The sequence below is a fragment of the Cherax quadricarinatus genome, chromosome 41 (assembly GCF_038502225.1).
Source record: "Cherax quadricarinatus isolate ZL_2023a chromosome 41, ASM3850222v1, whole genome shotgun sequence".
In the NCBI taxonomy this organism is placed as follows: Eukaryota; Metazoa; Arthropoda; class Malacostraca; order Decapoda; family Parastacidae; genus Cherax; species Cherax quadricarinatus.
In genome coordinates this window covers 26,315,628-26,329,802 of record NC_091332.1, presented here as the reverse complement: position 1 = coordinate 26,329,802, position 14,175 = coordinate 26,315,628, and the positions used below count along the sequence as shown (strand labels likewise).

Sequence of the window (14,175 nt, the reverse complement as noted above, 5' to 3'; positions counted from 1 at the left end):
TCTGGCTTCACCCTGGTGCCAGTTTTAAACAGACCACTGAGCCGTGGCACTCTGACCCTGGCGTCACCTAACCCATACGACCATCCACTCATCAACCTCAACTTCCTCCACCACCCAGATGATGTCACAACCTTAGTCAGAGGTCAGTTCATAATTATTATTCTCAAAGTGTTAGTGTAACGCAATACGATAGGATTGCATAGAAATAAGTTATATTTAAGATGGGATAGGCCTGGATAAAGTGTTGACATGAACGAATGTAATTAAGCTATATTTTCATAAGAATTCGGAGTTACTTGTTTAATTTTTGGGTTTGGAAAAGGCTAATGATCATAAAAATATACATCAACAAGTGTATGTCTCTGGGTCATGCGTAAACACAGAATGTTAAATCCTTATTTTAGGAATTAAAGTATTCTTGACTAGGAATGAACGGGTGACATGCAGCCATAAACACCTTCGTATAGTTAATGGGCTTTAACCAAAGTAACCAACCAACCAAGTACGCAATGTGGCATGTGTTGGAAATGAATGAAATAAGTGATTGGTTATTAAAAACTGCAAGAGAGTTTTTTATGTGGGCCTTAAACAGAGATGGGTGATATCACTCTGGTTTTTAATATGTTTATATATGGGGTTGTAAAAGTGATCACTGTGGTCTTGGGGGAGACATGTGCGATTAAAAATAATATTCTGAATCTGATACAAAGTGGGAATTGTCACAGATGGTCATCGCTGATGACACAGTGCTTCTGGGAGACTGAAAACACAGATAGAGAGTAGATGTGTATTAGAAGAAAATTAAACGCGATTAAAGAAAGATGAAGGTGGTTAGTGAGAATCGTAGTCAAAAAAAAAAAAATTGGCGTTAGACTACTGGATAGGGAATGAAGGAAGTGAATGTATTTAGATATCTGGAAGAAGGAGGGTCGGTAGATGAGGCTATGAAAGACGAAGTTTTATCAATAGATGCAAAAAAAAAAAAATGCACCAGAGTATACTTGAGAAATTTTTTTTTAAACGGATATGTGGCATACGTCTTCAATAGCTCTAAATGGCACGTCCATTACACATAGCAATACCGCTGTCCCAGTATATGCTTGCTCTGCAACGAGTGTCACTGGCAGGTTAGACGTCATAAAAAGATCATTGTAAGATGTAAATATGCTACAGAGAATAAGGTGTAAGTGAATTAGAAGACGATGTGTGAGCATAAAATTCATAATTCACGTTGTATAGGATAGATTGTAGATATAGTTTGGTCATTTAATTAAAAAGGGAAACGCAATTGAGGTTGACCAAGAGAGTGTTCGGAAACAAGGGGTATCTCAGGTTGAAAGAAGAGGTTAAGGATGGTTAAATGGTAGAGGCTCCAGCATCTACTGTATCTGTGTTAGGCAGGACTAAGCGGAATCCAAAAGGTTGGGAAAACATGTTGGGAATCAGGGAAATCAGGGAAAACGGTTCGCCACACTGGAGTTGCCTGTAATATGAATAATGGGTAAGGATGTACGTGGGAGTCATGGGAAAGACAGGGAATTTGAAAGTCCACATCATGGCTGCCTTTTGAGAAAAACTTATCTATTTCTTCCTAGATTAAGGAGTATCTTGGACATTTTGAACTGTGATGTTTGTGCATTCCAGGAGAAACAGAAATACGTGATGCTGAATGTGTTTTTCTTCTCTGAATCATCCTACTTCAGTCAGAAATACTCCATTCGACTGAATGTACAGCAATGCAAGCAACCATATAACCTGTCTTTGTAATACTCATTTGTGCTTTATAGTTATCTGTTTACAATAATGTTTTATCACTGATTTCATCATTGCTTAGTTAATCTTAAGTTAATTTTAAGCCAGCCCGTAATGCTATGCATATAAGTGGCTTTGGCATGCTGCTCTTACCTGTATTTTTTGTACCTCTGTTTGTATGCTTAAATTACTAAATAAATAAATAAATAAGAAACTGATGTAGCATTGAAAGAAACACACACACACACACACACACACACCATACATAGTGTTTGGTTGTTGAAGCTGAGGTAAGGGTCGGCACTACTGGGCAATCCTCTAGTTCAGCTCTTCAATAAATTAATGGAAACACTATGATCCATACAAAGTTTACATTTTCACTTAAATATAGTAAGGGTCAGTGAAAAATAAGTGAAAAATTTCTTATGTTAATATTAAAGGTGACGGACAGACAGACACGGCACTGAAACACACACCAAAAACAATGGCAGGTAGATAATAGAAAGTGAGAGAACACAATAAGAACAACAATAGAACACTTGTAAAGTACAGAAAAGGTATCTCAACACTACCCTGTATTCAGAGATGGGAAATATAATAATTAACCTGTGATATTAGTGACCTTGTTGTATTAGGTCTCCTGCTGGGTCCCACCTGCTAGGTCCCACCTTCTGAGTCTCCCATGCTGGGTTCCACCTGCTGGGTCCCACCTGCTAGGTCCCACCTTCTGAGTCTCCCATGCTGGGTTCCACCTGCTGGGTCTCACCTGCTAGGTCCCACCTTCTGAGTCTCCCATGCTGGGTTCCACCTGCTGGGTCTCACCTGCTAGGTCCCACCTTCTGAGTCTCCCATGCTGGGTTCCACCTGCTGGGTCTCACCTGCTAGGTCCCACCTTCTGAGTCTCCCATGCTGGGTTCCACCTGCTGGGTCTCACCTGCTGGGTCCCACCCACAGTGGTAATATTACAGCAGTCGTGAAGGTCACAGTGGCAGCGTCACATAATTCATGAAGGTCACAGTGGCAGTATCATAGTCATGAAGGTCACAGTGGTGGTATCACATCAGTCATGAAGGTCACAATACTATCACATTAGTCATGGATGTCACAGTGGTAGTATCACATCAGTCATCATCACAGTGGCAGCATCACATCAGTCATGAAGGTCACAGTATCACAGTCAAGAAGGTCACAGTGGTGGTATCACAGCCATGGTCACAGTGGTGGTATCACAGTCATTAAGATCACACTGGTGGTATCACAGTCATGAAGGTCACAGTGATAACATCACATCAGTCATGAAGATAACAGTGGTAGTGTCACAGTCATGGAGGCCACAGTAGAAGTATCACATCAGTCATGAGGTCACAGTGGTATCACACCAGTCTGAAGGTCACAGTGGTAGTATCACACCAGTCATGAAGGTCACAGTGGTAGTATCACAGTCATGAAGGTCACAGTAGTGGTATCACAGTCATGAAGGTCACAGTAGTGGTATCACAGTCCTGAAGGTCACAGTGATATCACAGTCATGGTCACAGTGGTAGTGTCACAGTCATGGAGGTCACATTGGTAGTGTCAGTCATGGAGGTCACAGTGGTAGTATCACACCAGTCATGAAGGTCACAGTGGAAGTATCACAGTCGTGGAGGTCGCAGTGATAGTATCACAGTCATGAAGGTCATAGTGGTAGTATCACATCAGTTATGAAGGTCACAGTAGTATCACAGTCATGAAGGCCACAGTAGTATCACAGTCATGAAGGTCACAGTGGCAGTATCGCAGTCGCGGAGGTCACAGTGGTAGTATCACAGTCATGGAGATCATAGTGGTAGTATCAGTCATGGAGGTCACAGTGGTAGTATCACATCAGTCATGAAGGTCACGGTGGTATCACATCAGTCATGGTCACAGTGACTTCACATCAGTCATGAGGTCACAGTGGTAGTATATCAGTCAAGGTCATAGTGGTAGTACCACATCAGCCATGAAGGTCACAGTGGTAGTACCACATCATCCATGAAGGTCACAGTGGTAGTATCACATCAGCCATGAAGGTCACAGTGGTAGTATCACACCTAAAGTCGGTTCCTGACCAGCCGGGCTGTGGCTCGTACGTTGGTTTGCGTGCAGCCAGCAGCAACAGCCTGGTTGATCAGGCTCTGATCCACCAGGAGGCCTGGTCACAGACCGGGCCGCGGGGGCGTTGACCCCCGGAACTCTCTCCAGGTAAACTCCAGGTAAACATCAGTCATGAAGGTCACAGTGGTAGTATCACATCAATCATGAAGGTCACGATATCACATCAGTCATAGTCACAGTGACTACACATCAGTCATGGTCACAGTGACTTCACATCAGTCATGAGGTCACAGTGGGAATATCACATCAGTCATGGAGGTCACAGTGGGAGTATCACATCAGTCATGGAGGTCACAGTGGGAGTATCACATCAGTCATGGAGGTCACAATGGTAGTATCACATCAGTCATGGACGTCACAGTGACAGTGTCACATCAGCCATGGAAGTGACAATGTCACATCAGTCATGGAAGTCACACTGACAGTGTCACATCAGTCATGGAAGTCACAGTGACAGTGTCACATCAGTCATGGAAGTCACAGTGACTGTCACATCAGTCATGGAAGTCACAGTAACTCACATCAGTCATGGAAGTCACAGTGACAGTGTCACATCAGTCATGGAAGTCACAGTGACAGTGTCACATCAGTCATGGAAGTCACAGTGACAGTGTCACAGTCATGGAAGTCACAGTGACAGTGTCACAGTCATGGAAGTCACAGTGACAGTGTCAGATCAGTCATGGAAGTCACAGTGACAGTGTCAGATCAGTCATGGAGGTCACAGTGACAGTGTCAGATCAGTCATGGAAGTCACAGTGACAGTGTCACATCAGTCATGGAAGTCACAGTGACTGTCACATCAGTCATGGAAGTCACAGTGACAGTGTCACATCAGTCATGAAAGTCACAGTGACAGTGTCACACTGGAGGACAGAAGGGTCAGGGGAGACATGATAACGACTTACAAGATACTGCGGGGAATAGACAAGGTGGACAGAGATAGGATGTTCCAGAGAGGGGACACAGAAACAAGGGGTCACAACTGGAAGCTGAAGACTCAGACGAGTCACAGGGACGTTAGGAAGTATTTCTTCAGTCATAGAGTTGTCAGCAAGTGGAATAGTCTAGCAAGTGAAGTAGTGGAGGCAGGAACCATACATAGTTTTAAGAAGAGGTATGACAAAGCTCAGGAAGCAGAGAGGGAGAGGACCTAGTAGCGATCAGTGAAGAGGCGGGGCCAGGAGCTGAGTCTCGACCCCTGCAACCACAATTAGGTGAGTACAATTAGGTGAGTACATCAGTCATGGAAGTCACAGTGACAGTGTCACATCAGTCATGGAAGCCACAGCGACAGTGTCACATCAGTCACGGAAGTCACAGTGACAGTGTCACATCAGTCATGGAAGTCACAGTGACAGTGTCACATCAGTCATGGAAGTCACAGTGACAGTGTCACATCAGTCATGGAAGCCACAGTGACAGTGTCACATCAGTCATGGAAGTCACAGTGACAGTGTCACACACACACACACACACACACACACACACACACAAAACAAAAAAAAAAAAAAAAAAAAAAAAAAAAAAAAAACAGTTGTGGTTCTGAGGATGACAAGGATGATCCCATGTATCAGAAATCTTCCCTATGAGGATAGACTAAGGGCCCTGAATCTCACTCTCTCGAAAGGCGTAGAATTAGGGGGGATATGATCGAGGTGTATAAATGGAAAACAGGAATAAATAAAGGGGATGTAAATAGCGTGCTGAAAATTTCCAGCCAAGACAGGACTCGCAGCAATGGTTTCAAGTTGGAAAAATTCAGATTCAGAAAGGATATAGGAAAGCACTGGTTTGGTAATAGAGTTGTGGATGAGTGGAACAAACTCCCGAGTACAGTTATTCAGGCTAAAACGTTGTGTAGTTTTAAAAATAGGTTGGATGGATGCATGGGTAGGTGTGGGTGAGTGTGAGTTGGACCTGACTCGCTTGTGCTGCTGGGTCTGATGCAGTGCTCCATCCTTGAGTGGAGATGATCAGACTGGGTGGGTCATTGGGCTAATCCGGGGGGGATGGTCATTGGTCTAATCCGGGGGGACCACATGGACCTGCTCCGCATGGGTCAGTAGGCCTGTTGCAGTGTTCCTTCTTTCTTATGTTCTTAATACTGACCCTTGCGGAACCCCGCTTGTTACTCCCCGATACTGATGTCTCAGTCCCACTGTTACTCTCTCTTGTCTTTCATGCATTTGTGAAGTATTGGTGTTGCAGGTATCAAACTTGCTTTGCAAGTGGGCGAGGCTCCTGCGTTTACTGATGATCTCTCAGCCAAGTTCCACGACAAGGTAAAGATATTCAACTCTTTTTTTAGTTACCCCTTCCCCTCTTACACCACCTGTTTCCCCCCTTACACCACCTGTTTTCCCTCTTACACCACCTGTTTCACCTCTCACACCACCTGTTTCCCCTCTTACACCACCTGTTTCCCCCCTTACACCACCTGTTTCCCCTCTTACACCACCTGTTTCCCCTCTTACACCACCTGTTTCCCCCCTTACACCACCTGTTTCCCCTCTTACACCACCTGTTTCCCCCCTTACACCACCTGTTTCCCCTCTTACACCACCTGTTTTCCCTCTTACACCACCTGTTTCACCTCTCACACCACCTGTGAGAAGATGCTGCAGATGTATATCTGTTAGTTTGTGCACACGGAGTGTTATGTATACCTCGGTATAAATAAACCGTGAGTTATGTATACCTCGGTATAAATAAACCATGAGTTATGTATACCTCGGTATAAATAAACCATGAGTTATGTATACCTCGGTATAAATAAACCGTGAGTTATGTATACCTCGGTATAAATAAACCGTGAGTTATGTATACCTCGGTATAAATAAACCATGAGTTATGTATACCTCGGTATAAATAAACCGTGAGTTATGTATACCTCGGTATAAATAAACCGTGAGTTATGTATACCTCGGTATAAATAAACCATGAGTTATGTATACCTCGGTATAAATAAACCATGAGTTATGTATACCTCGGTATAAATAAACCGTGAGTTATGTATACCTCGGTATAAATAAACCGTGAGTTATGTATACCTCGGTATAAATAAACCATGAGTTATGTATACCTCGGTATAAATAAACCATGAGTTATGTATACCTCGGTATAAATAAACCGTGAGTTATGTATACCTCGGTATAAATAAACCGTGAGTTATGTATACCTCGGTATAAATAAACCGTGAGTTATGTATACCTCGGTATAAATAAACCGTGAGTTATGTATACCTCGGTATAAATAAACCGTGAGTTATGTATACCTCGGTATAAATAAACCGTGAGTTATGTATACCTCGGTATAAATAAACCGTGAGTTATGTATACCTCGGTATAAATAAACCGTGAGTTATGTATACTTCGGTATAAATTAACCGTGAGTTATGTATACTTCGGTATAAATAAACCGTGAGTTATGTATTCCTCGGTATAAATAAACCGTGAGTTATGTATACCTCGGTATAAATAAACCGTGAGTTATGTATACTTCGGTATAAATAAACCATGAGTTATGTATACCTCGGTATAAATAAACCATGAGTTATGTATACCTCGGTATAAATAAACCATGAGTTATGTGTACCTCGGTATAAATAAACCATGAGTTATGTATACCTCGGTATAAATAAACCATGAGTTATGTATACCTCGGTATAAATAAACCATGAGTTATGTATACCTCGGTATAAATAAACCATGAGTTATGTGTACCTCGGTATAAATAAACCATGAGTTATGTATACCTCGGTATAAATAAACCATGAGTTATGTATACCTCGGTATAAATAAACAATGAGTTATGTATCCATCATTTTATATATACACTGAAAATTGACTTTAAACACTCTTTTATGGCTTAAAATCTTCTTGCCAAATAGTGTACAGTGACCTGCGGCCTTAATGACTCTCCTGCGGTAGACCTGAATCCCAATAAACACGTTTATTTACTTACAATTACACAGTTTTTAAATGGTCGCAAATTGTTTTACAGAGTAACTTGTAATAAAGTTAGTAGAATTACCGACAATATGTAAAGTTAACTAATGTGACATTTATTGTGGCAATTTCGCTCTCCAGGAGCTTTATCAAGCCATTAATGGCTTGATAAAGCTCCTGGAGAGCGAAACGTTGCCACAATAAATGTCACATTAGTTGCACTTGTGTCCTTTTACTTTACAGAGTAACTTGTGTCAGTTACCTTGGATAACCAAACAATCTTAAATAAGGTAACTTCTTCTCATGGGAGTCCTCTTCATACTATTACTACCAATAAAAGTAGTTATATTTGCGTGTATACCTCGGTATATATACACCGTGAGTTGTGTGTATATCTCGGTATATATACACCGTGAGTTGTGTGTATATCTCGGTATATATACACCGTGAGTTGTGTGTATATCTCGGTATAAATACACTGAGTTGTGTGTATATCTCGGTATAAATATACCGTGAGTTATGTATACCTCGGTATAAATACACCGTGAGTTATGTATACCTCAGTATAAATACACCGTGAGTTATGTGTACCTCGGTATAAATACACCGTGAGTTATGTATACCACGGTATAAATATACCGTGAGTTATGTATACCTTGGTATAAATACACCGTGAGTTATGTATACCTCAGTATTAATACACCGTGAGTTATGTATACCTCAGTATTAATACACCGTGAGTTATGTATTATTTTTTATTATCACACTGGCCGATTCCCACCAAGGCAGGGTGGCCCGAAAAAGAAAAACTTTCACCATCATTCACTCCATCACTGTCTTGCCAGAAGGGTGCTTTACACTAGACAGTGATGGAGTGAATGAGTTATGTATACCTCAGTATTAATACACCGTGAGTTATGTATACCTCAGTATTAATACACCGTGAGTTATGTATACCTCAGTATTAATACACCGTGAGTTATGTATACCTCAGTATTAATATACCGTGAGTTATGTATATTTCAGTATTAATACACCGTGAGTTATGTATACCTCAGTATTAATATACCGTGAGTTATGTATATCTCAGTATTAATACACCGTGAGTTATGTATATCTCAGTATTAATACACCGTGAGTTATGTATATCTCAGTATTAATACACCGTGAGTTATGTATATCTCAGTATTAATACACCGTGAGTTATACATAACTCACGGTGTATTAATACTGAGATATACATATCTCAGTATTAATACACCGTGAGTTATGTATATCTCAGTATTAATACACCTTGAGTTATGTATACCTCAGTACTAATATACCGTGAGTTATGTATATCTCAGTATTAATACACCGTGAGTTATGTATATCTCAGTATTAATACACCGTGAGTTATGTATATCTCAGTATTAATACACCGTGAGTTATGTATATCTCAGTATTAATACACCGTGAGTTATGTATACCTCAGTACTAATATACCGTGAGTTATGTATATCTCAGTATTAATACACCGTGAGTTATGTATATCTCAGTATTAATACACCGTGAGTTATGTATACCTCAGTATTAATACACCGTGAGTTATGTATATCTCAGTATTAATACACCTTGAGTTATGTATACCTCAGTACTAATATACCGTGAGTTATGTATATCTCAGTATTAATACACCGTGAGTTATGTATATCTCAGTATTAATACACCTTGAGTTATGTATACCTCAGTACTAATATACCGTGAGTTATGTATATCTCAGTATTAATACACCGTGAGTTATGTATACCTCAGTATTAATACACCGTGAGTTATGTATATCTCAGTATTAATACACCTTGAGTTATGTATACCTCAGTACTAATATACCGTGAGTTATGTATACATCAGTATAAATACACCGTGAGTTATGTATACATCAGTATAAATACACCGTGAGTTATGTATACATCAGTATAAATACACCGTGAGTTATGTATACATCAGTATAAATACACCGTGAGTTATGTATACATCAGTATAAATACACCGTGAGTTATGAGTAAATAAAATTAAAAAAAAAATGAATTACAATAAAAAAGAAATACGACAAAAATATAATAAATAAAATATATGAATATAAATTGCATGTGAATTTAAAATTATAAAGAAGATGAGTTAAATAAAACTGTGACACGAATATTAACTACACAAAAATTCAGTTTCCTCCCTCTCTGCAGCGCCATTCGTGAGGTATTTTATAGCTCTCCTAAACTGGTTCATACTAAGCCTGGTCATGACGTTATCGGGCGACGCATTTAACTCCTTTATTGCTCTGAAACAGAAGGTATTTGAGGCTTGGCTACCTACGGTACATACAACACCAAATTACTAGACTTCATTCCGGCTGACGCATAGCACGGATGTTTTGGCAGGTGTTGAGCGGCTGCCAGCACGAGAAGGCGTACACGGATGCATACTGGGCGTGCTACACGCGATACATGGCCACTACTGCGTACCATGCTTGTGGTACATGTAAGATGGGACCTTCTTCTGATCCCCTGGCGGTGGTAGACCACAGACTCAGGTAAGCACCTCTTGTTGCATTGACCAGGATGTTAAGATAATGTTGTATCGACCAGCTCTCACCTATCACAAAACTCACAGAGGGAAAATTCTTAGGAATCCACCTTGATAATAGACTCAAATTTCAAACACACATACAACAAATTTCCCCCCAAAATTCCAAGACCGTAGGCATACTATCGAAGATACGGTACTATGTTCCACAGCCAGCCCTCATGGCCCTATATCACTCACTTATTTACCTCTATCTCACCTATGGAATTTGTGCATGGGGCTCAACAACAATGAACCATCTCAGTCAGAATGATAAATTCCCACAGGCACAGATCACTCTTTGATGTTCCTCGTGTCCATCTCACACTATGCAAAAACTCAATGCACATAAAAGGCCCTAAATTCTGGAATTCGTTACCAGTGAATATAAAAGAAACACTGTTTATAAATTCAAGTCTCTTCTCAAAAATCACTTACTCACCCACAACTAAATAAATACTGAATAATTGTATCTCATAAATTGTATCTCATAAATGTTTCTCATTATTGTATCTCATAAATGTCTAACCTGTGACCCAGTCAAACTTTGTTATTTTTTAATTACATTACCTAACAGAATACTCCATTCTACTGAATGCTCAGCAACACAGTAAATGACCATATGACCTGTCTTTGTAATACTCATTTGTGCTAAATTGTTATCTGTTTACAATAATGTTTTTGAATTGAGACACGTATGCAACACATGTGAATCTTTATGGAAGAAACGTTTCGCCACACAGTGGCTTCATCAGACCAATACAAAGTAGAAATGGGTAAGGAGAGGAGAAGTTCGAGGTAATCAGTCCCTCAACCTGGAAACGATGTGTTCAGTCCATCACTCTTGTAGGAAGACTTCCTACAGTTAATCTTAAGTTAATTTTAAGCCTGCCCATAATGCTCTGCATACAAGGGGCTTTGGCATGTTGCACTGTAATAACTGTATTCCTTTGTACTTCTCTGTATCATGTTCAAATAAATAAATAAGTGTAATGTAGTAATCCAAATGTTAGATAACAATATTCTGTTGACCAAGATGGTGTATTACTGCAAGATAATGCTGTTATATTGGCTAGGTTTTTAAAATATTGGCCATGATGTTAAGAATGCATTATTGTATTGGACAGGATGTAGTATTAACATGTTAAATATAATGTTACTGTATTGACCAGGAAATTAACTATTGTTTTACTGATCAAAATCTTTTGTGTGTGTTCATCAGGATGTTAGGATAATGTGGCTGTAGTGAACAGGATGTTGTACTGGAAAGGATATTAATTTAGTGTTGTTGTGCTGACCAGGCTACGTGGTGTGTCAGGAGTAAGGGTGGTCGATGCCTCCATCATGCCTCTCATCATCAGCGGCAACACCAACGCTCCCACCATCATGATAGCTGAGAAGGCTGCCGATCTCGTCAAGCATGACTGGCTCCTCTCAGATCCTCAAACTCTTATCTAGATCCTCAGCTCCAGCATCCTCCTCTGATCTTGTCCCTGATGATGCTCAAAGGCTCTAGATTCAAGGAGGTCGATATTTATCTTATTTAATCACTTTTTCCTGGATGTAAATTAAAATCTATCAAGACTGGGACACCTCAGCTCCTCTCGGCTAAATCCTCAGCCTCAGCGTTCTTCTCTCATCTTTCCATTCAGAAGTGATGTAATGAAGGGAATATGTATTTTATACGTACCACTTCTAGATAAATTTTGTATTGTAGATTTGGGAAATTCTAGATAATCATCCATGGATTGGTACTGTTTGGTAATTAAGTAATAGAACAGGAAACATCCTCATTACTAAAGGAAAAAAATCACTAGTTACCCCTTAGAGAATTTTGCATTTGAAGATTTCGTATTCACACACACATATATTATATATATATATATATATATATATATATATATATATATATATATATATATATATATATATATATATATATATATATATATATATCGTGCTGAATATGTAAAACTTACGATCTTGGCTTAAATAGCAACGCTCATCTTGCCATATAGGACAAGTGAAAATTTGTGTATGCAATAATTTCGTCAAAACCATTCTGAACCTAACGAAAATAATATATTTAGTTGTGTTTTAGTATTAAATTATTGTAACCGCATCTAAAATGTATCTAGTTGGATTAGGCTAAAATAAATTACGCTTGTTATAATACGGTTAGGTAAGTTTTCTAAGATTCTTTTGTTGCAAATTATAAATTTTTACATCAACTTTAATGAATAAAATATAGCTGTAAACGTATAAGAGAAAATTTTAGAAAGGATTTAATTTTAAATGAGTTCTTGCTAATTGATCAATTTTACCTATTAGGCACGATAATATATATATATATATATATATATATATATATATATATATATATATATATATATATATATATATATATATATATATATATATATATATATATATAGAAATGTCGTGCCGAATAGGCAGAACTTGCGATCTTGGCTTAAATAGCAACGCTCATCTTGCCATATAGGACAAGTGAAAATTTGTGTATGCAATAATTTCGCCAAAATCATTCTGAACCTAACGAAAAAAATATATTTCACTGTGTTTAGTATTAAATTATTGTTAACAAATCTAAAATATATTTAGTTGGGTTAGGCTAAAATAAATTGTTCTTGTTATAATAAGGTTAGGTAAGTTTTCTAAGATTCTTTTGGTGCAAAATTAAAAATTTTTACATTAACTTTAATGAAAAAAATATATCTTTAAACGTATAAGAGTAAATTTTAGAAAGGACTTAATTTTAAACGAGTTCTTGCTAATTGACCAGTTTTACATATTCGGCACGACATATATATATTTACATATATATATGCAATAGTTCGGCCGGCGGGCGTGCTGTCTCGCGTCAGGTGTTTCGTTGTTGTGGGATTTGATAGTGAGGTGAGGGCTACCCCTTTATATACCTTCCTTTGAAGCTTTACTTTCATTGTTCCTTGATAATGTGAGTAGTCACGAAAGCGCTTGGAACTTCTCTATTCTTTCACAGTGGTTGTTTTGTGTGTGTGTGTATATATATACGTATATATATATATATATATATATATATATATATATATATATATATATATATATTGTGTGGAAATTATTTAATTTCCGAAGCTATAGTGCCTAATAAGTGTTTAATGTGTTGATTTGGATCAAAATGTATTTGTATTTTCAATGGAACCAACTGGGTTCCCGCTGCGCCTGCGCAGATGTGCGGGGGTATAGGTCGAGCTGGGGCACGAGGAGGCGGTAGTTTTTGAATGTAGTGAGGAAGCTGTGAAACATGGGATCAGGAAATTGGCGTTCACGGCGGCCTAAGGATTAATATAGGCCTCACTTCCTAATAGGAAGTGTCGTAACTGTTCCTGGTGAAGAGTGAGGGAACGTGATTTACGTGACCACCGTAATAAAGTGGTAAAATGAGTGGATAATAGTAGGACCGGGGGTGACGGGTGCGCCGCCATGGAATGTGTCCAGGGGAAATTACCCATGAGTTTATCCTCATTCATCGGTCTCAGATCTTAATGGAGTGACCTCTAATGTGTATAATAATTATGAGACGTTAAATCGTCTTGTGAATGGTAATGTAATCAGTGATAATAACATTAAGTTAAGAGAATGCGGGAAGTGAAATAAATCGCCCTGCTCCGACTGAACGCGTGGTTCTCGTCCCGAGGATAGCGAAGTTTTATGGAATCACGACTTCTAAACCGGG

The 14,175-nt window shown here is 39.0% G+C and overlaps 1 protein-coding gene across 1 annotated transcript in view; it reads left to right on the top strand.

Annotated features, from left to right (window-relative positions):
• The window catches only part of LOC128705621 (choline dehydrogenase, mitochondrial), a 30,484-nt gene extending 18,157 nt beyond the window's left edge, over window positions 1-12,327 (top strand). Inside the window, exons 6-9 of the mRNA XM_070092827.1 lie at window positions 1-142; window positions 6,103-6,176; window positions 10,256-10,407; window positions 11,741-12,327. The exon at window positions 1-142 is cut by the window's left edge and continues 36 nt beyond it. Coding sequence (XP_069948928.1) covers window positions 1-142; window positions 6,103-6,176; window positions 10,256-10,407; window positions 11,741-11,897 — 525 coding nt within the window. The 3' untranslated portion in view covers window positions 11,898-12,327. The remainder of the gene's footprint in view (window positions 143-6,102; window positions 6,177-10,255; window positions 10,408-11,740) is intronic.
• The last annotated feature ends 1,848 nt before the right edge of the window (window positions 12,328-14,175 follow it).